The sequence below is a fragment of the Purpureocillium takamizusanense genome, chromosome 10 (genome assembly GCF_022605165.1).
Source record: "Purpureocillium takamizusanense chromosome 10, complete sequence".
Lineage (NCBI taxonomy): Eukaryota > Fungi > Ascomycota > Sordariomycetes > Hypocreales > Ophiocordycipitaceae > Purpureocillium > Purpureocillium takamizusanense.
Genome location: NC_063077.1, coordinates 1,262,844 through 1,285,185, shown reverse-complemented (window position 1 = coordinate 1,285,185; position 22,342 = coordinate 1,262,844). Strand labels below are relative to the sequence as shown.

The 22,342-nt window shown below is 64.2% G+C and overlaps 7 protein-coding genes across 8 annotated transcripts; 4 read left to right on the top strand and 3 right to left on the bottom strand.

The window, feature by feature from the left end:
• The first annotated feature begins 262 nt into the window (after positions 1 to 262).
• Positions 263 to 3,209, top strand: CTI6 (Histone deacetylase complex subunit). 2 transcript variants are annotated; one of them, XM_047991595.1, is made up of 4 exons: positions 263 to 1,323; positions 1,508 to 1,801; positions 1,853 to 2,094; positions 2,153 to 3,209. In XM_047991595.1, the coding sequence occupies exons 1-4, from the start codon at positions 767 to 769 to the stop codon at positions 2,788 to 2,790; spliced, it is 1,731 nt and encodes a 576-aa protein (XP_047847607.1). In that variant the 5' UTR covers positions 263 to 766; the 3' UTR covers positions 2,791 to 3,209. The 2 variants fall into 2 exon arrangements, with proteins under 2 accessions (XP_047847607.1, XP_047847608.1); XM_047991596.1 differs by having other exon boundaries at positions 1,508 to 3,209.
• Positions 2,937 to 4,522, bottom strand: mtg1 (Mitochondrial GTPase 1). The gene has a single exon (XM_047991594.1). The coding sequence runs from the start codon at positions 4,369 to 4,371 to the stop codon at positions 3,274 to 3,276; it is 1,098 nt and encodes a 365-aa protein (XP_047847606.1). The 5' UTR covers positions 4,372 to 4,522; the 3' UTR covers positions 2,937 to 3,273.
• Positions 4,523 to 4,982: 460 nt separating this feature from the next.
• JDV02_009899 (uncharacterized protein) lies at positions 4,983 to 7,550 on the top strand (the record flags this gene model as incomplete). Its single annotated transcript, XM_047991593.1, has 3 exons — positions 4,983 to 5,586; positions 5,677 to 5,770; positions 5,865 to 7,550. The coding sequence occupies exons 1-3, from the start codon at positions 5,156 to 5,158 to the stop codon at positions 7,548 to 7,550; spliced, it is 2,211 nt and encodes a 736-aa protein (XP_047847605.1). The 5' UTR covers positions 4,983 to 5,155.
• Positions 7,551 to 8,101: 551 nt separating this feature from the next.
• Positions 8,102 to 9,571, top strand: JDV02_009898 (uncharacterized protein; the record flags this gene model as incomplete). Its single annotated transcript, XM_047991592.1, has 3 exons — positions 8,102 to 8,159; positions 8,315 to 9,129; positions 9,296 to 9,571. 3 exons carry the CDS (start codon positions 8,102 to 8,104, stop codon positions 9,569 to 9,571), a joined length of 1,149 nt encoding a protein of 382 aa, XP_047847604.1.
• Positions 9,572 to 10,502: 931 nt separating this feature from the next.
• On the bottom strand, positions 10,503 to 11,198 carry JDV02_009897 (uncharacterized protein; the record flags this gene model as incomplete). The annotated part of the gene is made up of 1 exon (XM_047991591.1): positions 10,503 to 11,198. The coding sequence occupies one exon, from the start codon at positions 11,196 to 11,198 to the stop codon at positions 10,503 to 10,505; it is 696 nt and encodes a 231-aa protein (XP_047847603.1).
• A 6,392-nt stretch (positions 11,199 to 17,590) lies between these two features.
• Positions 17,591 to 19,986, bottom strand: JDV02_009896 (uncharacterized protein). The gene has a single exon (XM_047991590.1). The coding sequence runs from the start codon at positions 18,696 to 18,698 to the stop codon at positions 17,712 to 17,714; it is 987 nt and encodes a 328-aa protein (XP_047847602.1). The 5' UTR covers positions 18,699 to 19,986; the 3' UTR covers positions 17,591 to 17,711.
• A 949-nt stretch (positions 19,987 to 20,935) lies between these two features.
• Positions 20,936 to 22,330, top strand: ETR1 (Trans-2-enoyl-CoA reductase (NADPH); the record flags this gene model as incomplete). Its single annotated transcript, XM_047991589.1, has 2 exons — positions 20,936 to 21,174; positions 21,262 to 22,330. 2 exons carry the CDS (start codon positions 20,936 to 20,938, stop codon positions 22,328 to 22,330), a joined length of 1,308 nt encoding a protein of 435 aa, XP_047847601.1.
• Between the last annotated feature and the right edge of the window lie 12 nt (positions 22,331 to 22,342).

Sequence of the window (22,342 nt, the reverse complement as noted above, 5' to 3'; positions counted from 1 at the left end):
GACTTCATTGCTCACTGGGCGAATAATGGCGACCTGCCGAGTGCGTGCAGTGGGGCCACCGCTCGCCCGAGTCGGCCCCGCTAAAATTGGATGGACGGGTGGGCGCACTTCCAGTCGAGGGGCTGCCAGCAGCTGCAGCGCCCTCCATGCGTGCCCGCCCACCAATCCAGTGCTGCCAAAGATGCCCACGGATTGGATGTAACAGCCCAGCCGAGTGCACTGGGCGGGCTCGCAGCGCCAAAGCACACGCGCACCGGCACCAGCACTAGTGGAGACCCCGACCACGGAAAGCGCCCGCCGTCCTCCTGCTGTTGTCTGTCCGCGTCCAGAGAGCAGAGAGCACCAGCCCTCCTCCTCTGCCGCCGCCTCTGCTCCTCCTCCTCCGCCTCCTCTCCTTCTTGCCAGCCAACCCGACACCTCTCGCGCTCGTCCAATCCCCCTCCTCCTCTTTGGCGAAGCACGCTGTGGCATGGGCGCATCCCGTTTCCCCGCGCGCTCCGTCATGACAAGCTTCTCCTCTGTTCGACCCGACTGTGCCTTCTCTCGCGATCCGTCCCCGTCACCCTAGCCCCGTCGCATTCTCTGCCGCCGCTTGTGTCGCCTCTGGCCAGCAGCGGCGCGGTCTCTCAAACGCCCCGTCACTGTTGATTGCTGTCGCAGCTCTCGCCGCCGCAGCTCCCATCTCCGCCGGGCGAGGCAGCCTCACGCCGTCGTCCAAAACCCCGACGCTCCCCGTCACCCCACGCCGGCCCGCCGACCGTCTTCAATGGCACCCCCTTCGCCGCGTCGATCCTCGAGAGCCCGCGCGACGAATTCGCAATCCCAACAGTCTTCTGTGTCCTCGGGAACCTCTGGACGCCACGAGCGAAGCACCAGATCCCACCAAAAACCCCCCTCAGGCAAGTCGACGCCCAGCGCCTCGCTCTCGTCGGAGCCGCTCGACGACCTCGACGACACTCTCCTCAGCCGGAGACGCAAGCGCGGCCAAGACGACGATCCGGAAAGACCCCCCCGCGTCGAAAACACAATCATCATGGCCAATGGAGCCGTCGACCTCCAGGACGAGGAGGACGAGGCCGTCCGCTGCATCTGCGGCTCCGAGGACTACCCGGGCCGCCCCCCCGTCGAGGGCCCCGACGCCGACTTCTTCGCCGGCATCGAGCTGACCGAAGAGGTTACGGGGTTCTTCGTTCAATGCGACGTCTGCAAGGTCTGGCAGCATGGTGCCTGTGTCGGCATCTTCAGCGCCGAGGCGTCGCCCGACGAGTACTTTTGCGAGCAGTGCCGCAAAGACCTCCACAGGATTCACACAGCCAGCAATGGGTACGTCTTGCTCACTCGCTCTTCTTGCCCTCATTTTTCGTGCGTGAATTGCCCGGCAGGCAATTTTGTGCTCGTTTTGCAACATCGCTTTCGGCCTCGCCGGTGTCCTGGACAGGATTTTCACCCGGGCTCCTTTGACGCCCTCTTCCCGCTCGCACGGCATCGCTGACACGCCTCCCAACAGGCAAAAATACTCCAAATACCTTCCCCTCCATCAAGCCTCGCGAACGACATCGCGCGCGACATCGATAGCAAAGGATGGCACTCGATCCCCGAAACCGAGCGGTTCCAAGAGGGAGCGCCCCAACTCCGCCTCGCAAGCCGCGGCGAAGAGGCGGTCCACGATGAACAGCCGCGACGCCGCCTACGATGATGAATTGCTCCGTCGAGTCATTGAGGCGAGCAAAGAGGACGCGCCCCCCGACACGTCGGACACGGCCTCGAGGCGGGCCAAGCGAGGGCGAAGCGACAGCGAAGAGTTGGTCTCTCACACCAGTCAAGCCATCGACACCGGTCTGACGAGCCACAGAAACGGCACAAACGCCAAGCGGCAGCGCACAGGCTCTCGCTCCGTGTCGCCGGCGGCGGCGGAACTGCCGGACGCAAACGGCGGGGATGCCTCGGACGACGACTCCAGCGCCCGCAACGGTGCCAAGAAGTCAAGGAACGTCAGAAGCCAGCGCGAGAAGTCGGAGAAGGAGGACAAGGAACAACAGAGGCAGGAGGCGGCAAACAAGCGCAAGGGCCGGGCCGAACGGCGCCGAGCAGAAGGTAGAGTCTTCCGTTTGCAGCTGGACAGGATCCCAGAAGCTAACGCTGCGTCGTCAAGACTCCGACTTGTCGGAAGAAATGCCTCTGGCAGCAGCCAAGGTCGTCCAGAGCAAGAGCGTCGAGCCCCCCAGCGTCGAGGAAACGCCGACGCCCGCACAGCCGCCGGGCACGCCGCCGACGAGCAACCCGACAGGCACATCAGGCACCACCCACAAGAGGGCCGCTCGGAGCTCCCACAAGAGGGGCAAGGGACGCAACCAGTACACCAAGGACCGCGACGCGGACGACGAGTCGCCGGCGCGGTCCATGTCACGAGATATCCAGAAAAACGCGGACGAGCCTAGCCACGGCAAGGCTTCCGCCGATAGCAAGCACGGACACAAGGGCAAGCAAGCCGCCACGCACAAGATGAGCATGCTGGACATGAAGCGCCGAGTGGCCGCAATCATGGAGTTCATCTCCCGGACGCAGGTGGACCTGGCGGGCGAGCATGGCGGTTCCACCAGCGGCAGCAGCAGCAGCGGTGCCGACACGCCGCAGAAAAACGACGCCACCGGCGTCAAGGCAGGTGGCGACGGTACAAACGGCGCGACGCCGGACGCGTCCGACGCCAAGGGGTTCAAGGAGCTCAACTGCATGGAGATGATGGACGTTTTGACACGCGATATGGTCAAGTGGCAGAACCAGTACTCCTGACGGACGGCTCCGCCAGCCCGACCGTGTATGATAATGGCAGGATGGTTTTACCTCCCCCAAGATGGCGTTTGGACGGTTGCTGGGCATTCGATGGCGTCTCGTCGGCGGCAAGATTGTCGCGTGCAGGAGCTTTCACAATGGCTTGGATGGCAAGGTCCGCGGGCCCACGCGGGCAGGCTGCTTTCTTTTCTCATATACCCTACATGATGCGCAGAACGAGACTTGGGGGTGGGCGCTGGAAGCGGGCGCACGCAGTACACCACGAGGCAGCCCAGGTCTTGTGGAGAGGGGAAGGGGGTTGTTGCTTGCGCATGGTGTATTGACGCGCGCGTCGTCTAGGAGTACAAGGCGTTTATGGTACAGTGTACATGCAGATTGAGTCCATCAATACAGAATCGTGGCACGATGATGCTCGAGACCACCAGCTACAGGGTGTGGTAGATGCTCTCCACGTGCTTGAACGGTTACAGCCCGCCATCAACATCAACGGGCCTTTTCCCGCTTGCGCTCCTCCTTTTGCAGCTTCCGGGCTTGGCTGAGGCTCAGCTGCGGCTCTTCCAGCATCAGCTCGTGGGCGCGCAGGTGGGCATCGTCGAGGTCGTCGAGGACGTAGCGGCCGAGCTTGCCATCGCGCCACTGGGAGAGGACGCGGGCGGCGGCCTCTTGCCAGTTGGGCAGCCCGCCCGTCTTGAGCTTGCCGTCGCGGCGGGCGACGGCGTCGAGGAACTCGTTGACGTCGTTTGTGGGCGGGCAGTAGCGGGCGTAGAGGTGCGGGTCCCAACGGTTCATGCGGTAGAGCAGGTAGTCGGCGAGGATCTCGTCGGGGATGAGGCCCTTTTTGATGCCGTGCGCGAGGGCCACCTTGACCATGGTCTCGCCGTCGTCGACGTAGGGCTGGAAGATGCCGGGCGTGTCGAGCACGTACACGCCGCCCGCGACGCCCCGGCCGCCGCCGCTGCCGTCGGGCGACGATGCATCCTCGGGGTCGACGACGCGTACCGCCGTGCCGACGCGCCGCGTCACGCCCGCCTGGTCGCCCGTGCGGGCGGCCTTGGCCCTGCGCTGGCCTGGCGGGGCGCCCGCGGCGCGCAGGGCGTTGAGCAGGGTGCTCTTGCCGACGTTGGGCATGCCGACAACGAGGGCGCGCAAGCCGGTGAGGGAGTCCTGCTCGCGGGCCATGTCGCGCAGGCGGGCGAGCAGGGCGTCGGTGGTGGCGGGGCGGTTCTTGTCCCAGAAGAGGACGCGGTCGGGCCCGTAGAGGCGGCGCAGGGCCGGGCGCGCCGCGCGGGCCGAGTCGGCGCCCAGGTCCGCCTTTGTGTAGACGACGAGGCGCTCGCGGCCGGCGACGGCGCGCTCCAGCGTCGGGTTGTGCGTCGACAGCGGGAGCCGGAAGTCGCGGCACTCGAGCACCACCGAGATGGTCGAGAGCAGGCCCTTGATCTTGCTGGCGCCCGCGGCGTGGTGGCCGAGGAAGTACGTCTTGGGGATGGACGAGGGGATGGCGAAGGAGTCGCGCGACACGAAGCGCGCTGCGGTGGCGGCGGCGGCGGCGGCGGCGGCGGAAGCACCGGCGGAGGCCATTGTGGGAGTAGCCTTGGTCGCGGCGAGCTGTCACCTTGATGTCGGCCGTGTGCTGATCATTTTGGCCGAACCTGGCCCTTGTGGCGGCGTCTACTGCCGCGAAGGGGGAGCAAGCCGGAGAAGACGCTCGAGGTGGTGATGGTCGTACAAGAAACCTGACTGCAGCGCGGACTCAAGATGCAGGCAGTCACGATTCACAGTGCAGGAACGGCCTAAGACCGCCCCACCTAACACGTGCCGATAAGATAACCTTGTTTGCCCACCCAGCGAGGCACGTCCTTGGCCTGTGGACGCCAGGGCAGCTGACGTCACCGCCAAGAAGGCCCAAGAAGCGACGGCATCCAGTCACCAGCTCGCAACGCCGCACGAGGGCAGCGCATCTGGGGCTTCACGGGCGCATCGAGGCCGTCGACAATGGCAGCTAGGGCGCGCTGGGGGCTTGGCTCGCCGCCACGGCCGCCCAAGAAGAGGCAATGGCGCGCGGCTCACGACGGTTGGAGAGCTCGCCGTGCCCTGAATGTGGTGGATGTCGGTTGGCCGAAAGCTGTGCAGCGTGTGAGAGGGGCCAGGTCCGTCACGACATAAAGGGGACGAAGGAGACGCGCTGGGGTGCCGGTGTCTTGGAGATACAGACAGCGAGCTGTTGTTGAATGCGCACTTCCCTGTGCGTTGCTGACGGCTTCATTGCGGGAGCTCGAGCTTGGTGGGCGACTTTGGCATCCGCAACGCCGAGTCTCGGGGTAGCCATTGAGAAAAAGGGAGAGTGACCGGGACACCATCAGACATGACCCGACCACCCGGGGCCAGTGGCACGAACTCCGGCAGCAACGTCGACGTCAATGCACCAGCACAGCAGCCAACTGCGACACCAAGCAAGCGGCCTCGGACGCAGGACCCGGAGGCGGTCGGCGAGGAGCCGGACCCGCGCGGCAGCAGCAGCCGCCGGAGCCGACGACGTGGGCGGTACTTTGGGCCGGACGGCGCGCTGCGGCCGTTCCGGCTGCTACGCGGCGACGCGGCCAGCCTGCGGGCGCGGTGGCCGTCGGACTGGACCGTCTTCAACCAGCAGGTGGTGGCGAGCGCCGTGTACGTCTTCTTCACCAACCTGCTGCCGGGCATCACGTTTGCGGGCGACCTGGCGGTGCAGACGGGGCGGTCATGGGGCACGGTCGAGGTGGTGCTCAGCACGGGGCTGTGCGGCGTCGTGTTTGCCGTGTAAGTGTAGATGAATTTCTTCTCTCCCCTTGTCGCGATCTGGGAGGGTTTGTCGAGCTCATCATCATGGTCGTCTATTTGCCCCCCCAGATTCTCGGCGCAGCCCCTGACCATCCTGGGCGTGACGGGCCCGTTTGCCGTCCTCGCCGAGAACATTTACAAGCTGTGCGAGACGCGCTTCCAGGTAGGTGCCGTCCCCTCTTCTCTTCCTCCTCACTCGTCTTCTATTAGTCCAAAGCAAAGGACACTTACACGATGGGGGCGTTTGCCATATGCAGGTCGACTTCCTGGCGCTCATGGCCTGGACGCTCATCCACGCCGGATGGATGCACGTGCTGCTAGCGGCGCTCAACGCGCACGACTGGACGATGCGGTACGTGACGCACTTTAGCGCCGACATCTTTTCGCTGCTCAACAGCGTCATCTACGTGCACAAGGCGGCGCTGGAGCTGCAGCGGGAGCACGCACGCGCCCGCTCCCGCGCCGCCACCTCCTCCTCCTTGGGCCCGGACAACGGCGGCGAGGGCATCGAGGCGGCCCTCGCGCCGTTCCTCTACGCCGTGCTCGGCGCCGCGGGCACCTGCCTGCTCGCCGTGCTGCTCTCGACGGCACCGTCGTCGTGGGCGCCGCTCCTCCCGCGCTGGCTGCGCGTCGGGCTGGGCGAGTACGCGGCCGCGCTGTCGGTGCTGCTCTGGGTGGGCGTGCCGCACGTGGGCGACCTCGTGGCACTGGACCACGCGCGGCTCGAGGTGCAGGGCGAGTCGCTGCGGCCGTCGGCGTGGCCCGCGCGCGGGGGCTTCGTCGTCGAGTTCTGGCGGCTGCCCGTCGGGTGGGTGTTCCTGGCGGCGGTGCCGGGGGCCATCGTCACGGTGCTCTTCTTCTTCGACCACGAGATCAGCAGCATCATCTGCGCGAGCCGCGGCCGGTACGGCGTCCGCAAGCCCGGCGGGTTCGCGTGGGACGTGGCGCTGCTGGGCCTGACGACGGCCGTGTGCGGCGTCGTGGGCATCCCGCCTGCCAACGGGTTGCTGCCGCAGGCGCCGCTGCACACCGAGTCGCTGCTGTACCGTCGTGTCGATGGCCGTGGCGATGCTGTCGACGGCGATGATGACGATGATGATGACGAGGAGGGGGAGGAGGAGGAGAGGAGTGACGTGCCTCGGGGCGTCGATGATCCAGAGCAGCAGCAGCCCGTGCGCCCCGCGGCCTCGTCAACACCATCACCACCATCACCACCATCACCACCACCACCATCCCCATCGCCACCCGCGGCACGCACGCGCACGCGCACGCACGAGCAGCGCTACTCGCCGCTCCTCCAGGCCGCCCTCATCCTGGCCTTCATCGCCCCGCCCCTGCAGCGCGTGCTCGGGCTGACGCCCACGTCGGTCCTCGCGGGGCTGTTCCTCTTCATGGCGTACCAGTCGCTGCGGGCCAACCCGATGCTCGCGCGCGTCGGGCACCTCGTCACGCCCCCGTCGGCCCTGCCTCCGCTCGACAGCGGCAACGGCAACGGCAAGGTCTCGTGGCGCGGCGTCCACGCCTTCACCGCCGCGCAGCTGCTCCTCACGGCGCTCGTCTTCGGCGTCACCCTCACCGTCGCCGCGCCCGCCTTCCCGCTCCTCGTCGTCGCCCTCGTGCCGCTCCGCCTCACCGTCATGCCGCGCCTCTGGTCCCGCGAGACGCTCGCCCATGTCGACGCGTGGGCGTGCCGCCCTGGCCGGCCCGAGGACGTGCGCGGTTGCCGCTCCTCATCCCCGTCGTCCCCCTCCTCCTTGTTGCCCTCCCCCTCCTCCTCCTCACGAGGCAGAGCCAGAGACGGAGAGGGGCCCAGCGGCAAGACAACCGCGGGTGCTGCTGCGACCGGCCATTCGCCACCGGCAGCGTCGGCGGCGGCCTGTGACACCCCCGCGACGCATGAACCGTCCGCCCCAGGCGCAGAGAAGGGACCCCGGAGCGGCTGACGGCAAGTAGCGAGGTCGCATCGATACGATAGCGTGGACCGAGATTCGGAAGGGTGTGGGTGGCAGTTGTCCCAGCCAGCTCGAGATGAGGTGACACAGATTGTACACCAGCAGTTACTGACGTAGCAAGCCTGCACTATAGACCGACCATCAAACGCATGCGAGGTGGAGTCCCCCAAAGTCAATGTTAATAATACGTATACTGTACAGTAGATGGATAGGTAGCAGCCCACCATGCCGTGTCACGATGCCCGTCGCAAGCAACTTCCCGGCTGAGCGCCCCCCCGTCTCCCCTTTTGGACAATCTGGAGGAGGGGATGCGGTGCCACCGTCTAGAAGACTAGACGAGGACTCGATACTAGCTGAACAGGACGATGAACGTGGGGCAGCATGCATGCCTACTCTACGGTCCTGCCTATCTATGAATACATATAAGCCGAACGACATCTCGCGTGCTCTTCTGTCGTGTACCACCATCCGTCTGCTCTAGACAAGCCAGCAGCATAACACGAGTGCAACCCTGGATTATAGTCCACCGTCTACCGTCCACCATGTCCATGGACGACGTCATCCGGGGCAAGGCCGCCCTCATCACCGGCGCTGGTTCAGGTACGGGCCCCTAGACTTGCTCTTGCTCGCTCTCGTCCACTTTCCCATCCTCGTTTACTTCCTCCTCCTCCTCCTCCTCCTCCTCCTCCCCCGTCCCCCTTCCACATCATAATACCGTCCATAGCACGACCCCTCTAACTCGGCTCCGTCTCCAGGCATCAACCTCGCCTTCGCCCGCCTCCTCCTCGAGAGCGGCTGCTCCGTCATCATCGGCGACCTCGCCCTCCAGCCCGAAGCCCAAGCCCTCGTCGACCAGTACACCCCTTCTTCTCCTGCTTTTTCTTCTTCTTCCCCTCCTCCCCCTGCTTCTTCTTCTTCTGCAACAACAACGTCAACAACATCTTCCTCCTCCTCCCCCCTCCCGTCGCCGCCGCCGCCGCCCCCATCGCAGCAGCAGCAACGCCCCCGCGCCCTCTTCCACCGCACCGACGTCTCCTCCTTCCCCCAGCTCACCTCCCTCTTCTCCTTCGCCGCCACCACCTTCCCCCACACCCTCACCATCGTCGTCGCCGGCGCGGGAATCTTCGAGCCCCCCTGGTCCACCTTCTGGAGCCCCCCGCGCACCGACTCCAACCCGCTCTCCCCCTCGCGCGACGACGCGGCCGCAGAGCCTGGCGCCTTTGCCGCCCTCTCCATCAACCTCGTCCACCCCATCCGCCTCGCCCAGCTCGCCCTCGCGCACTGGACGCGCAACGGCATGACTGCTGCCACCGTCGCCGCCAATACTGCTACCACCGCCCCCGCCGCGAATGGGACGACGCCCAACGGTCACAACAACAACAACCACCACCACCACCGCCACCCCCCTACCTTTGTCGCCGTGAGCAGCATCGCTGGCCACACCGCCTCCCCCGCCTACCCGCTCTACTTTGCCAGCAAGTATGGCCTGCACGGCTTCGTCCGCTCCATGGGCATGCTGCGGGACGCTGTGGGCGTTCGCTTCGGTGCCGTCGCCCCGGGCGCTGTCAAGGTGCGACGTTTCCTGTCCCCTTTGTCCCGCCTTGACCCCCAGTCGACGTTCTCTCTCCTCTTATCCCACCTTGGCACTCCCAATGGGGCGCTCCTTTCCCCAGATCGAACCCCCCCCCCCTCCCCTTTCTTTCGCACTCCTCGCGGCCCCGGCTGACCGCTCGCAGACGCCCATCTTCGACAACGACCCCTCCAAGGCCAACCTCGCCAGCGGCACCGTCAACTGGCTCCCCGCGTCCGACGTCGCCCGTGCCATGCTCCGCCTCGTCGTCGACCCGGCCCTCGGCGACGGCACCATCCTCGAGGTCCTCCACTCGGGCTCCCGCGTCGTGCCCCTCTTCAACGCCGACCCTCCCGAGGCCCTCGACCAGATGCTCCCCGCCCTGCGCAGCGAGGTCCAGCTGCTGGCCGAGAAGCTCGCCTCCAACCAGTTTGCCGTCTAAGCGGGTCGTGGGGGTGCGAAGCCGCGGCTTTGGCGGCGCGAAGGCTTGGAAGTGTCCGCACGCGGGCTGTCTGGGCAGACCGGTCAGTAGTCAAATAGTACATGTAGATCATGACCCACCGCGTGGCCATCGTGACAACCCCTCTACATGTATGTTCGAGGAGAGGACCGGGAGAGTCCACCACCGCAGTCGCCCTCACAAAGCAGACAGTCTGTCCATCAGCAATCAACACATGCAGCCGCAATGAGAGTCGTTTGTGGCTAGTGCATCAGTAAATTGCCCGCGCCAAAGCTCGTCGTTTATATAAAGACATTGCGTCGCCCACGCCCGTGCAAGCCACCGCCTGCCACGCTGGGGACTAGCTTCTGCCAAACTGCTCTCTCCATGGTCCAAAACCTGCACTCAAATAGACACAATGCCCCCTGTGAGCCAATATAATAGTCCTTCTCCGCGTCCAAGACCGCGTCCGGTCCGCTCCTCCGCCCCCCGAAAATAATGCCCTGCCGCGGTCCGACGTGGCGCCATCCTCTCGCGGCGAATGGTCGCAGATGAAGATGCCGCAGCGTGCCGAGACAAGTGCATCGGCAAGGACAAAACGCAAAACGGCCACACGTCAGATGAATGAGCTCGGAAAAGAGCTGGGTATCTTGATTAGCCACTCCTCTTGCTCTCGCACGTCCCTGGCGTGCCCTGACTCGTTCCCCCTTCTGGCTCCACGGCCGCGTGCGCGTGCTTCCGGCTCTGGTGCCGACAGACTCGATAAGTTCAATGATAGAGGGTTGCTAAAGAAGGGGGGAGTTAAAGATGAAAGTTGATGAGAAAACCTGGTTCGCGTCGGAGGCGTCGTGGCTCGTCCAGCTAAGAAGAGAGGGGTTCTCTTGCACGATGTCGTGCTGCATCGGCCGCCGCGCCTCGACTTGGCAGGCGCAGGCTATTTGATATTCTTAAACATGTCGTGGCCGAGGCCTCCGTCGTCCTTTTCGAGGTCGGCGAGCTCTGGGATCATCGGGGGCGGCGGGCCAGAGGGTTTCTTCGGAGAAGGGGCCGTTGTCGTGGTCGAGGCGTCCTCGAAGATGAGGCTGGACCGCTTGGAGTCGCCGCCGCGTAGGCGCCGGAACCATCCGCTGCTTCGCTTAGACTTGCGGTCGTCGACGATGCTCGAGGCGCCACGGCTCTCAGGTCGGGGCAGGTTGGTGACGGAGCCGTTGGCCGTCAGGGGCGATCGGCCCTCTGTATAACTAGCGTTCAGCATATTCCTACTAAACAGCCTGCGGAGGCTGCCCTGGCGGCCGGACCCAGCGGGGCTCAGGGGCGGCTCATCGGCGGGCCGCTTGGTTCCGGCGAGATTACCATTTGGTGGTGTGGAAGCGATGGGCTTGTCAGAGCCCCCGTTGGCAGTCCCGTTGGGAGCTGCGGCCTTGGCGGCGGTGGCGGTGGCGGCTGCTGCGACGGCAGGCTCCTTCTTGTCGGCCGGCGGGGTCTGAGGCGGCGTGGGCACCTCCTGAAGGGGGGAGGCGGGCGGTGGGGGGATGTTTGTGCCGTCGGTGATGCTGCCAAAGTCGAGGTTGAGGGCGGGCAGCTCGAACTTGGTTTGCGAGGCCCCGTTGCTGAGGCGAGAAGGCATCATGGGCGATTCGATTCGGCGGACCGCTCTGCACAATGGATACGGGGAGGAAATGATGGGACGGAGCGGCGGGCGTCGGCGGGAGCGGGCGAGAGCGACGAGTGGTCGATGCGGGCTGGAAAGAAAACAGAGGGAGACGACGGATCCGTCGTGTCGAGGAAACGAACAAAGGAACGAGTCGGCTAGGGGACCCCGGGGGGGTGGTCGGTGGGCAGTGAGACAAGACGGCTGCAAACCAAGGGCACGTCGACGTGGGCAGGCCAGGTGCGGAAGGCGGTCGACGATGCGATGCTGGGTCGACGCAGGAAGCGAATTGAGCAACGCAAGCAAGAGTCCAAGCTCCGCACGGGATTGACGACGGCAGGCGACGATTCAGGAGGCGAGCAACAGCTGGATTGATGCGTGATGAAGAGCCCGGGGGTCGGGTCGGAAAACTGGAGCAGCCGGATGGATGGATGGATTGCTTCGTACAGATTGCGCAGCGAGCGACCGTGCAGGGTTCTGTCGGTTCGTGGCTTCTGCCCCAGGGAGGAGGTGGCTTTCTGGATCCTGACCGGGATCTCCAGTGGACGTCGTCTGAGTCGGGGGTTGGGCGGTGGTGGCGCTGCGTGGCACGGGTGCTGCTGCCAGTGCCTGGGATGCAGTTCCCGGCTCGGTGGGCGCTGCAAAGGGAGAGACCGAGAAGGGTGAGACGGAGGAGAGCAGCCGGGGCGGCGTCGACGACGACGGGGGCCTTGACGAGATGAGGGGCACAGGCCAGGTGCCAGGGGTATGAAGATGGCCAGGACACTCGGGGCGGCAGCGCACGTGTGCGCGTCAATTGAGGTGGTGGGATCCTGGGGTGATTGATGATGGGCGAAAGCGACCGTCGAGGTCGAGGTCGAGGATGAGGAGAGGAGAAGGAGGATGAGGAGGATTAGGAAGCAGGAGAAGCAGGAGATGGGATGATCCATGGACAAAGGTCGTGCGTGCGCTGTGCTGCAGCACGTACGGCGTCAGGGGCGAGAGCCGTCACTAACGCGGCCAGGCACGCCTGCCTCGAGGTTGGTGGTGGTTGGGTAGGGCAGTCAAGGCAGGGTAGGTGCTGCGCCGTGGGTGGGTGCCACCACCTCAGAAAGTCTGCAGCGCATCGACAACCCAGATAAGGCAGGCACCTACCGTGTCCTGTCCACTGCACTGGGCTGTTGGCGGCCGGCCAATTCGGCAGCGGCGGGGCAGGTACCTACGGTGGTACCAGGGGGTGCTCGCCGGGGGAAGCGTCCGGACAGTGCAGCTGTCCTTACTTGGTTGAACAGGCACCGCGCCGGCCAGCTCGTCGCCGACGCGTAATCAAGTCGCCATTGATGCTGACCTCGCAACGACGGCGCAGGGTCTTGAGATGGCCGGCACCGACGATGGTAGTAGGGCAAGTTACAGGTACAGTGGTTGCTGCGGCGGGCGTGGCGGCGGAGCAGGGGTCGGCAGGAGAGGCTGGGCGGGGGCCGCTCCACTCTAAGGGCCGGCCTCTGCGCGCGGCCGTGCTCCAGGCTCCCTCGATTGGATCCGACGCCTTCGACGCAGAAGTCACACAGGCGTCACAGCGGCAGTACCCGAGCCCTGAGGTGCTAGCAGCAGCAACCTCTAACCGGTCCGTCCACGGCCGCCCATAACCTAATAAGAGAGTGGGCACGCTCCCGTCCCTTGCGGCCCTGAAGTGGTGGTGGCGCCTGCTGGTCCCTGAGAGAGAGGGGCGTTTGTGTTTGCCACCGTGGTAAAGTTGCGCGCGACCCAAGTCCTCGTGCCATGGCAGCATCCGCACGAGGGGAGGGGCAAATAGACTGCGCGAGATGACGAGGTTTATTGTTAGGCGACAATGATGACCACACGTTGCAGCAGCTTTGTAGATTGGTGGTGGCATCTCGGGTGGCACGACAGCTGCCGCTCGTTCGTCTGCAGGTTCACGGTCGCTGCCTTGGCGTCCAGGCGGTGTTTCCCCTGGGCCTGGGCGTCGGGCAGTCAGGTCAACTGGCAGCACGCAGCTCGCGGCGGCTCTCGAGACCGACCGAGACGGGACGACATGACAGCGCCGCCAAAACCACAGACATGGTGTCCGTCTGATGCATATGCGCATACATGCATGCGCTGTCGTCTGTATCCGTCCCACCTACAGTACCTTTCGTTCTTCTGTCCGGCCCCTCGTCGCCAACAAACGAACCCCAAACGCATCGCCCTGTTCCTTCTTCTTTAATGATGCAACCCCGCCCCGCCCCCAGCCCTTCCGCTGTTTCTCACCTCAGACCATCGGATCCCCAAAAAGGAGCCGTTCGCGGGCTGCGCGTCAGCTCTCAGACCCCCCCGCTAACGATTAAAAGCAATTGAGGTGGGCGAGCAACAGCACAGCACAGCACACCTCACCACTTGTCCACCCATCGAAAAGCAAATCCCCGCCGCCGCACAGAACAAGCTGGCAGACATGTCACAAAAGCAGAGCTCGCCCCCCCCTTGCCGCCCTCATGCACGCCGCCGCCGCCGCCACCTCGTCGTCTGCCTACGTTCCCGCCCGTTCGCCCTGCCCATGCACACACGCACGCTGGGCGGCATTGAAGATTCAGCCCCCTATGCGCTGTGCGCCCGCTGTTCGGTGCTCGGAGAATATCCAGGGATGCCGGCCGGGCACGGCATTGCCATTGGGGGCCCCGTGCCGCACCCTGCACGACCGAATACTATATGTACGAAGTATGTGTGCACCTTGTATGTATGTACTCCGTACCACCGTACTGAGCAACTCAAAACTCTCATCTGCCGTTCGCCTGAGGTAGTACTAGTGGTGCCCAGCGGTCCGTCTGATGCGCCGGCCCACCCGCCCATGCCGATGCAACGCACGTGGAAGCGCCGCCGCACGCCTCACGGGTCCCCGATTGGGCGCGATCCGGCGCGGGAACGGGAAGCAGGGCATTGTGGTGTGGTGTGGTGCGGCACTGGTGGTGGGTGCGTTTGGGAATCCAGGCTTGAGCCGACGACCATGAAAGCACAGCAGACGAGCCGACCCAGATGGGAAAGCCATCTACTACGTATGTACGGAGTAGTTTCGTTGCAAGTTGGCGCTTGGTCCGTAGGTGCGAGATACGCTGCTCCGTCGCCACGGCGCCGCTCCCGCACGCACGCATCCGAGGCCCGGCCGGCCCACGGACCGTTCGCCCTTGGCAGGGGTGGAGCCCATCCTCACACCCTTCGTGCATATTCTGGCTGCGCGCCGTGCTGACGATGGGATATGGATCAGATTCCGGATCTGGTAATGCCCGCGTCCGCGCCCCAAGCAAGTATTACTGACTGCGAATATATGTTGCAGACGTCTGTCCATATACGGGCGTGATACGACGGAAATGTACGGGCCCATTGTCATTGCGCGTTTCACCTCTCTCTACAACGTCCAATGCACTCACCCTCCATACGCCCTCGTACATACTTGATCCCTCGTACTTTGTACGTACGTCCAGGACCCAGCATCCATATACCGCGAGCTTAAGCCGCACGGGGCACGGTATTGCCCTCCAACGGCTAGGCATCTGACGCCCGTGCTTCGTACCGGGCAGACTTGTCCAAGAAAACAGCACGTAAATTGTAGCGCCGCCTCGGACAGCACCTCGAAGGCGTCCCGCCACATCGGTAAAGTGCCGTGCAAGCCACAGAGGCCGTGCCCGGCCGCCTCCCGACCCAAGTCTCGACATGCGCCCTCAGCTCCGTGCCGCCCCCCAGTTCGTCAGCGGTCAAGGAAAAGGCGCCACCATATTCCCGTCTCTGCACGAACGCACGTATGTATCTGCCATCGGCGCGGTTACGTACGCGGCGTCATTGTCGTAGCCGTCGCTTATGTGTCCGCGCTCGCCGCCCGCCCTGACGCCGAACAAGTGACGTGAGGTGAGGTTCCCCGGCCCGACGCATGGATGCGCAGCCCCCCCCCCCGGGTCGCTATGCCCGAGTACGTACACATACTTCGTAGAGGTCGTGCTATTAGCATGATTCTATGCTATTGGCATGACCGTTCCACGGGCATTTATTTCTCTCGGCCCGCCCCCACCCCCATGCCATGCCACGCCGGCCATTTCGGACGTGTGGGCAGGCATGGGATGCATGGGCAGCCACGCGCCGCAAACACATGCCGACATCTCTCTTGAGTGACTTCGTCACAACGCAGCTAATTCGCTGGAAAATTGCATTTCCGTAGTTTTCCTGCCAATCTCATGCCAACGGGGCCAGTTGCTTCGGTCCAGTGACTCCAGTCTGGTCCGGATGCACGCGCCCCTGCCAGATGCCGACGACGACTGCGAGGCCAAAGGTCACGGACGCCGTCGGCCGGCCTCAAGCAGCGCCGCCGGGCGTTGCGGTCTATAAAGAGATCCAATCCACCAGCATCGTTGGCAGCAGCAGGCGGCTCGTCGGGTCGGGCGCCTTGAGAAAATAGGTTGAGATCCAGGTCTCTCTCTAGTCGGGGGGCCCGGGAGAGAGAGCGCTATTTAACGGCCTCATGCGGCAGCTGCTTCGTGCCGGCGCGATGCAGCGTTGAGAGGCGTCGGCTACCATGTGTCGAGGCAGGCACACTGTTGTGCTGCTGTAGCGCGAATAGCAAATGTCAATAGCCGTGCGAATAACTTTCCTCATTACGGCGTTGCGCCCTCTGTCGTTTGAAAGTCAAAAGAGCATAATAGCGGCCCCCCTACTTGGCAGCTATGCACGGATATTGCCTGCCCTTATCCACCATGAAGGCTTCCGCTGCACTCTACGCCCTTGCCATTGGGACGGCTACGGCTGCTCCTCCGTCGCTCTCGCAGCGAGGCCTCCAACCAAGGTCCGGATGCTCAACAAGCTTGGAATGCGGCGATGGTGGCTGCAAAAACCACCCTCCCTATGAACTACTCCAGAAGGATGGTCGCGGCGAGAATGAACTGCTTGCAATGATCAAGGCGGGTAACTTCACGGAAGAGCTATGGTGCTGGGACTGCAGAGAACCCGTTGTCCTCATGCCAGGGGCTCCCAATTTCTGTTCCTATGATCCCTACGAGGGGAAACGTCTCGAAGAGGTAAAAGACTTTTTATTTCTGCCCTGCTGCGAAAGCTCAATAATAGATCAACGGCTAACTGGGCTCATAACTCATCGAAAAGAAGATTGTAAGTTTACTACTAGCGCAGATCGACGGTCATGAGAAATACATGCTAAGGTGTTGGACTCGTAATAGCGCGAGAAAGAGGTAGGTTCCTCCAGAATTTTAGTGTCGTGTACATTGCAAAAAGCTCACCTCTTACGTAGGCACAGCCTCCATGCCGGCCCTCGAGCAACTAAGCCGCTGCACGAACGAATGTCTTTCAAGAGACGGTCGCCTCGGAACAAGCTCGACAAGAGAATACCAACTCACCCGATACTGTCTTTACCGGAGATTAAAAGGCAAGCCATGTAGAAGTACACTCAATCTTCACGATTAGAGAATACATGAAATACCTGCTTCCATCTGTACATGAGGCCGCAAAGTGACAGCTTCAATCCTGCCGTACAAAGTCCCGGTGCGTTTTGTGCGTGCGCTGCCTGCGTAGCCACGTATCAACAACAGGTGCTGTAGACGGGGCACGCAGACATTGGCCAAAAGATGTCTCGACAAAGCCGAATTGCCCACGTTTGACCTTCTCATTGCCTTGGTGTATCCACGTGACTATCCGACACGAAAGTTTGAAAGACCGGCCAGATGAACGACATACTAACCTATTATTGCCGTGTGCTCGCTCCGTCTGCGAGCACGACGTACGTATGTAGTCACCTTGCAACTTGCATGACAGCAGCCACTTGTCATAAGCCACTCACTCCACCTACAGAGTACGTTCGTCACTCAATTGCCGAAAAGGGGCTCGATACCACCACGGTGGGGCAACATAAAACTCCGGAGTCCGGACCGGACCATGCGCCAGGTGTGCATACTACTAAAACTGCGGTTACATCCACGTTAATTATACATGACCTGCGCCTCATATATAAAGTCCGTGGGCAGCGCGGCGGCGGCGGCGGCGGCGGCGACGTCTCCGCCGTGCATCGACCGACTTGCCCAAACCAGCCTCATTTTGCGTCGCATTCGCATTCTCTCCTTTTTTTTTTTTTTTTTTTTTGCCCACGCGGATTACCTACCTAGTACCACCAGCGGGCGCCGGGCTAGCAGACGCTTCGGCCGAGCGTAAGCTGAGCTGAGCGGCCAGCTGCTTTCCTCCGTACGTATCGGCCGGTCGAGCTGCCACGGGCGACCGCAGCACGGCCCTGGCACGGGAATAAGCGCGTCCATCGGGGGCACTCACGCGACCATCCGCCACCGACTGGAAGCGCCCTCGCCCGACTACACACGAAATGAAGCCATGTCACTGCCCCTCGCGCGCATACATTCTCAGTTGTCATTTTTGTTCAATTATGCTATGTCGTGTCATCGCGGCAAGCGGTGCGGCGGTGCCTATGTACATGCGCCCCGTCTCCGTCTCTCTTGTATTAACATGTCGCCTTCTTCCCTACATCGTCCGTAGCCGGCGAATGATGCGCCTCCTCATGAAAAGGGCCAGCGCCATGCCCACGCAAAAGAAAAAGATCAGGTTCGCCCGCGCCCCGACCGCCGTGATGAGCTGCGCGTCGTACGAGTGCCACGACGAGCTCCCGAGGTGCTCGAACAGGGGCGTCACGACGCGGCCGTTGAGGCTATGCAGCGGCCCCGGCAGAATCTTAAAGTTGGCGCGGTCGGGCTGGTTGGTGTGGACGACCGAGGCAAAGTGGCCGCCCGTGCTGAACATGACGGTGGCGTACGGCAGGCCGAACCAGTGCTTGTCGTAGACGGGCAGGTTGCGCAGGATCTCGCCGATGAAGGCGTTGGCCTTGGCCGCCATCATGAAGCTGATGGAGAAGCCCGTCGGGTAGGCCTCGGGCGCGACGAAGCCGAAGCGGCGCAGCGGGCCCAGCGAGCTCCGGCACTTGATGTCCATGTCGAGGATGACGCCGCCGTACTCGTAGAGCACCATGTAGCGCAGCGCGTCGATGCGCTCAATGGGGTAGCGGTAGTTCTCCCACATGTCGCGCAGCTCGGGGAACTTGTCCGCCACCAGGGCGGCCGCGTCGTCGTCGGTCCACTGATAGGACTTCCAGCCCGGGTGGAGGTCGAGGCAGCTCTGGACCGCCTCCTGCCACGACTCGCGCCATTGGTCCTTGGTCGTGCCAAGGGCGATGTGGTGCAGGATGGGTGGCACCACGTCCTCGTAGGGGGCGGCGGAGAGCTGGTTGCGCGTGTAGTTTGTAAAGGTGACGTCGAAGTTGTCGTGTGCCTCGGAGAGGATAAAGTCGTCGGCGTCGTTGCGCCAGCTGGCCCGCAGCGTCGTCAGCGTCCACGAGATGTAGAGGAGGTGGCGGAACCAGAAGACGCAGGTGACGGCTATCAGGACGGCGGCCCAGAGAAAGTGCCGTCTCCTCGACGAGGGCGCCGGCCCGTCGTGCATCTGCAGCTTGACCATGGCGGTGGCAGTGGCCCCCCGGGCGGCGGGAGCAGCAGATCGACGGGACGTCTCTTTGGAGGGGTGAGGCGCGCACGCGCACGGGGCAGTCGGGCGCACGAGGCGTTGTTGGGCCCCCGGGGTCCGTCGGTCGGTTGGGGGGAGTACTCTCTTCGTCGGTGTCTCACGGCCAGGCAGAGAGAGGGAGGAATGAGGAGACTACTCGTGGTGAGGGTTGAGCAGCGTCAAGAGGTCATGGCGAGATCTTGGTGAGGCCGAGAAGAGGAGCGACGACAACGGAAGGACAGACGGCAACGAACAGGCGGGGATAGAGCCAACAATGGATGGTGTGAGTTGGGGGAAGGAGGTTGGCCGCGTGGTGGTGGAGGTAGGAGGACTACCAGGAGTAGTAGTAGTAGTAGTAGTAGTAGTAGCAGCAGCAACAAGCAAGGCCGGGGGAGACAAGGGCGGGCGGGCGACCGGGGACGGGAGGAGGACGGCGCACGGCGATTTCGAGTGCCGCGCAGAGACTGACTGACCTGGCGACTGCCATGCCTGCCAGGACGAACGGGCGACGGCTTGTGCCAAGTGGATTGTCGCGCGGGCGCGAGATGCTTGGCATTGCGCCAGCGTGTGTGAGAGTGAGGGAGAGGTGTGGTGTGTGTGCGCGTCTCTCTCTACGTACCGTCCATCTCCGTGCGTGTGTGTGTGTATGTGCTCGCGCCGCCGCCGCCACCCGTGCAGCGGCACCAGCGCCAGCACCAGCACCAGCACCAGCAGCCCCAGCGGCGCAAATCGCCAGAGTCAAAGACTCAGGACTAGGAGGATCTGCGGCGACCGAGTCCCAGGTGTTGGGCCAAGAAATGCGGAGCGCCTGCCATTGGCCCGCTCCCATGTCGGCGCACCCCTGACTACGGGGACTGGGGTGGGATAATGGCGGACCACCCACGGAGACTGCTGCAGGCCCAGCCGCTGTCGCTGCGTCGCTACCTACCTTATTCCATTGCTCGCTGTCCAGAGGCAAGCCCGTTCCGCTGTCGAGCACCAGAGGTTCGTTCCGTTGCCTCGGGGCGTCAACCACTGCACCTCCTCACACCCAACCAGGCGGCGTCCACAGGATCCGGCCACCAACGAGGGCGGCGGCGTCGCCCAGAGCCCACTTGGACCCAGATCAAGCTTTTCCGCCTTGGCTCGCCATTAGCCAGAAATTGGCTGAACGTCAGAATCTTAACGCGAGCGACGGGCGCCCATCTCCACTGAAGACAGTCGTCCTAACCACTGGGCGGGCTGCTGCACCCAAAGCCAGACGCCCACTGCTTGCGGCGCCGCGGCTCTCCCTGAGTCCCCCCCCCCTCGAGTTGCCACCAAACGCGCGGCTGCGAGGTGCTTGGCAGGCCTGTCCACGACTCGAGTTGACTAGGCTCGTCTGACCGACCGTTTCGTTCTCTTTAACTGGGGGTGAGTGGGCGGTGGGTGCCACGCGGACATGACATCAACAGCCTGCCCCCCCCCCCCTTCCGCAGCCCCACGGCGTCCCGCGTCGGTGTCGGCGCCGAAGCGGCCACGGGCTCTGCTTGCTTCCTTCCCAGACGGGATACCGAGTCGGGTGGCCGGCGTTGGGGTGCGAGGGCTGGCGAGACCCGGCGTACCTATCAAGCAGCCCCGTCCGCGCACACGTTGTAAATTCTCTGGCCCGTCGAGCGAGGGGGTGACGAGGAGGGGGGCGACGGCGAGGGGAGAGAGGGAAGCCGAGCCGGCTTGGCGTTTTCCCCCCGTCTCAGGCGACGACGACAGGTCAAGACAACGAGCGACACAAAGACTCGCAAACCCCCGCCAGTGGAGGTGGAGGTGGAGGTGCAGCGCTGGAGCAGACCCTGGCTGGGCACTGGGCGGCCTCTCGTCCACTGTGGGAGGTCTGGGTAGGTAATATGTACGGCTTTTCGTTGCGCCGAATTCCGCCGCTGCGCTGGTGCTCAGGCTGGTGCTCAGGCGTTGCCCTTGCTTGGCGGCTGGTGTGGCTTGAGCACGAAGCAGGGGAGTTTCCAGTATACTTGTGCCGCGAGCGTCGGCACACCACAAACTTGGGTACCCATCCCAGCACGCCGCACCGGCAACACGGCAACGTCATCGCTGGAGCTGCGCCTACCAACTGGGGCCGACGCGCGCCGACACGAGCTGCGGCAAACCTCGACTCCGGAGCCGCAAGCCACCAATCCCTCGCCGCATCGGCTCCCGTCTCATCTTGTCTCGTCTCGACAATGGCCAGCTCTCGCATCCTGGGCCCGCCGCTCCGGCTGCCGTCGTCGTCGGGCCTTGCGCGGCCGGCTGCCGCCCTCCACTGCCGGGCCGCGGCTGAGACGGCGACGACGCTGCTGCGGCCGCATCCGCAGCCGCACCTCCCCCGGACCGCCGTCCGGCACAGGTCGGGTCCGTACGGCTACACCCAGGCCAAGGCCCTCGTCTACTCCAACAACGGCGAGCCCGCCGACGTTCTCAAGTGCGTGGTGCCATTGACGCCCCTCTCTCTCGCGCGTTGGGCAAGCGCTCGAGCTCCCCTTTGCTGACTGACTGACTCCCCCGGCAGGCTTCACACGCACTCCATCTCCCCCTCCATCCCCTCGACGTCGGTCCTCGTCCGCTGCCTCGCCGCCCCCATCAACCCGGCCGACGTCAACACCATCCAGGGCACGTATGGCTCCAAGCAGCCCCTCACGTCCCTCATCGGCACCGCCGAGCCGTCGGCCGTGCCCGGCAACGAGGGCGTCTTCGAGGTCCTCTCCGCCGGCAGCCCCTCGTCGGAGCTCAAAAGGGGCGACTGGGTCATCCCCGCCGCCTCGCAGATCGGCACCTGGCGGACGCACGCCGTCTTCGGGGCCGACGAGCTGCTCAAGGTGGACAAGGAGGGCCTGACGCCGACGCAGGTGTCCCTCGTCAGCGTGAACCCCTGCACCGCGTACCGCATCCTGCGGTCCTACGGCCCCAGCGCCGGCGTCAAGGCCGGGCTCGGCATGCGCCCGCTCGAGGTCGGGTCCGGCCAGTGGTTCATCCAGAACGGCGCCAACTCGGGCGTCGGCAGGGCCGCCATCCAGTTCGGCAAGCTGTGGGGCCTGCGCAGCATCAACGTCATCCGCGACCGCGACACGGCCGAGGCCACGGACGCGCTCAAGGACGAGCTACGGGGCCTCGGCGCCGACGTGGTCGTGGCCGAGTCCGAGTTCCTGTCCCGCGGGTGGAAGGACCGGCTCGCAGAGCTGACGCGCAAGGGCCGCGAGCAGGTCGGCCTCGGCCTCAACTGCGTCGGCGGCAAGTCGGCCACGGCGCTCGCCCGCTCCCTGGGCGACGGCGCCACGCTCGTCTCGTACGGCGGCATGGCCAAGCAGCCCGTCGCCCTCCCCGTCGGCCTGCTCATCTTCAAGGACGTCCGCTTCGTCGGCTTCTGGCTCTCCCGGTGGAACCAGCAGGACGTGGTCGGCAGGCGGCACATGGTGGCCGACATCCTGGGCCTCATGCGCGAGGGCAAGTTCCGCGACGCGCCCGTCGACGAGGTCCGGTGGGACTGGGACACGGATGAGGCCACGCTGCGGAACGCGGCGCAGCGCGGCCTCGAGGGGTTCAGGCAAGGCAAGGGGGTCTACGTGTTTGGCGATACCTGAGTGGTGTCTTTT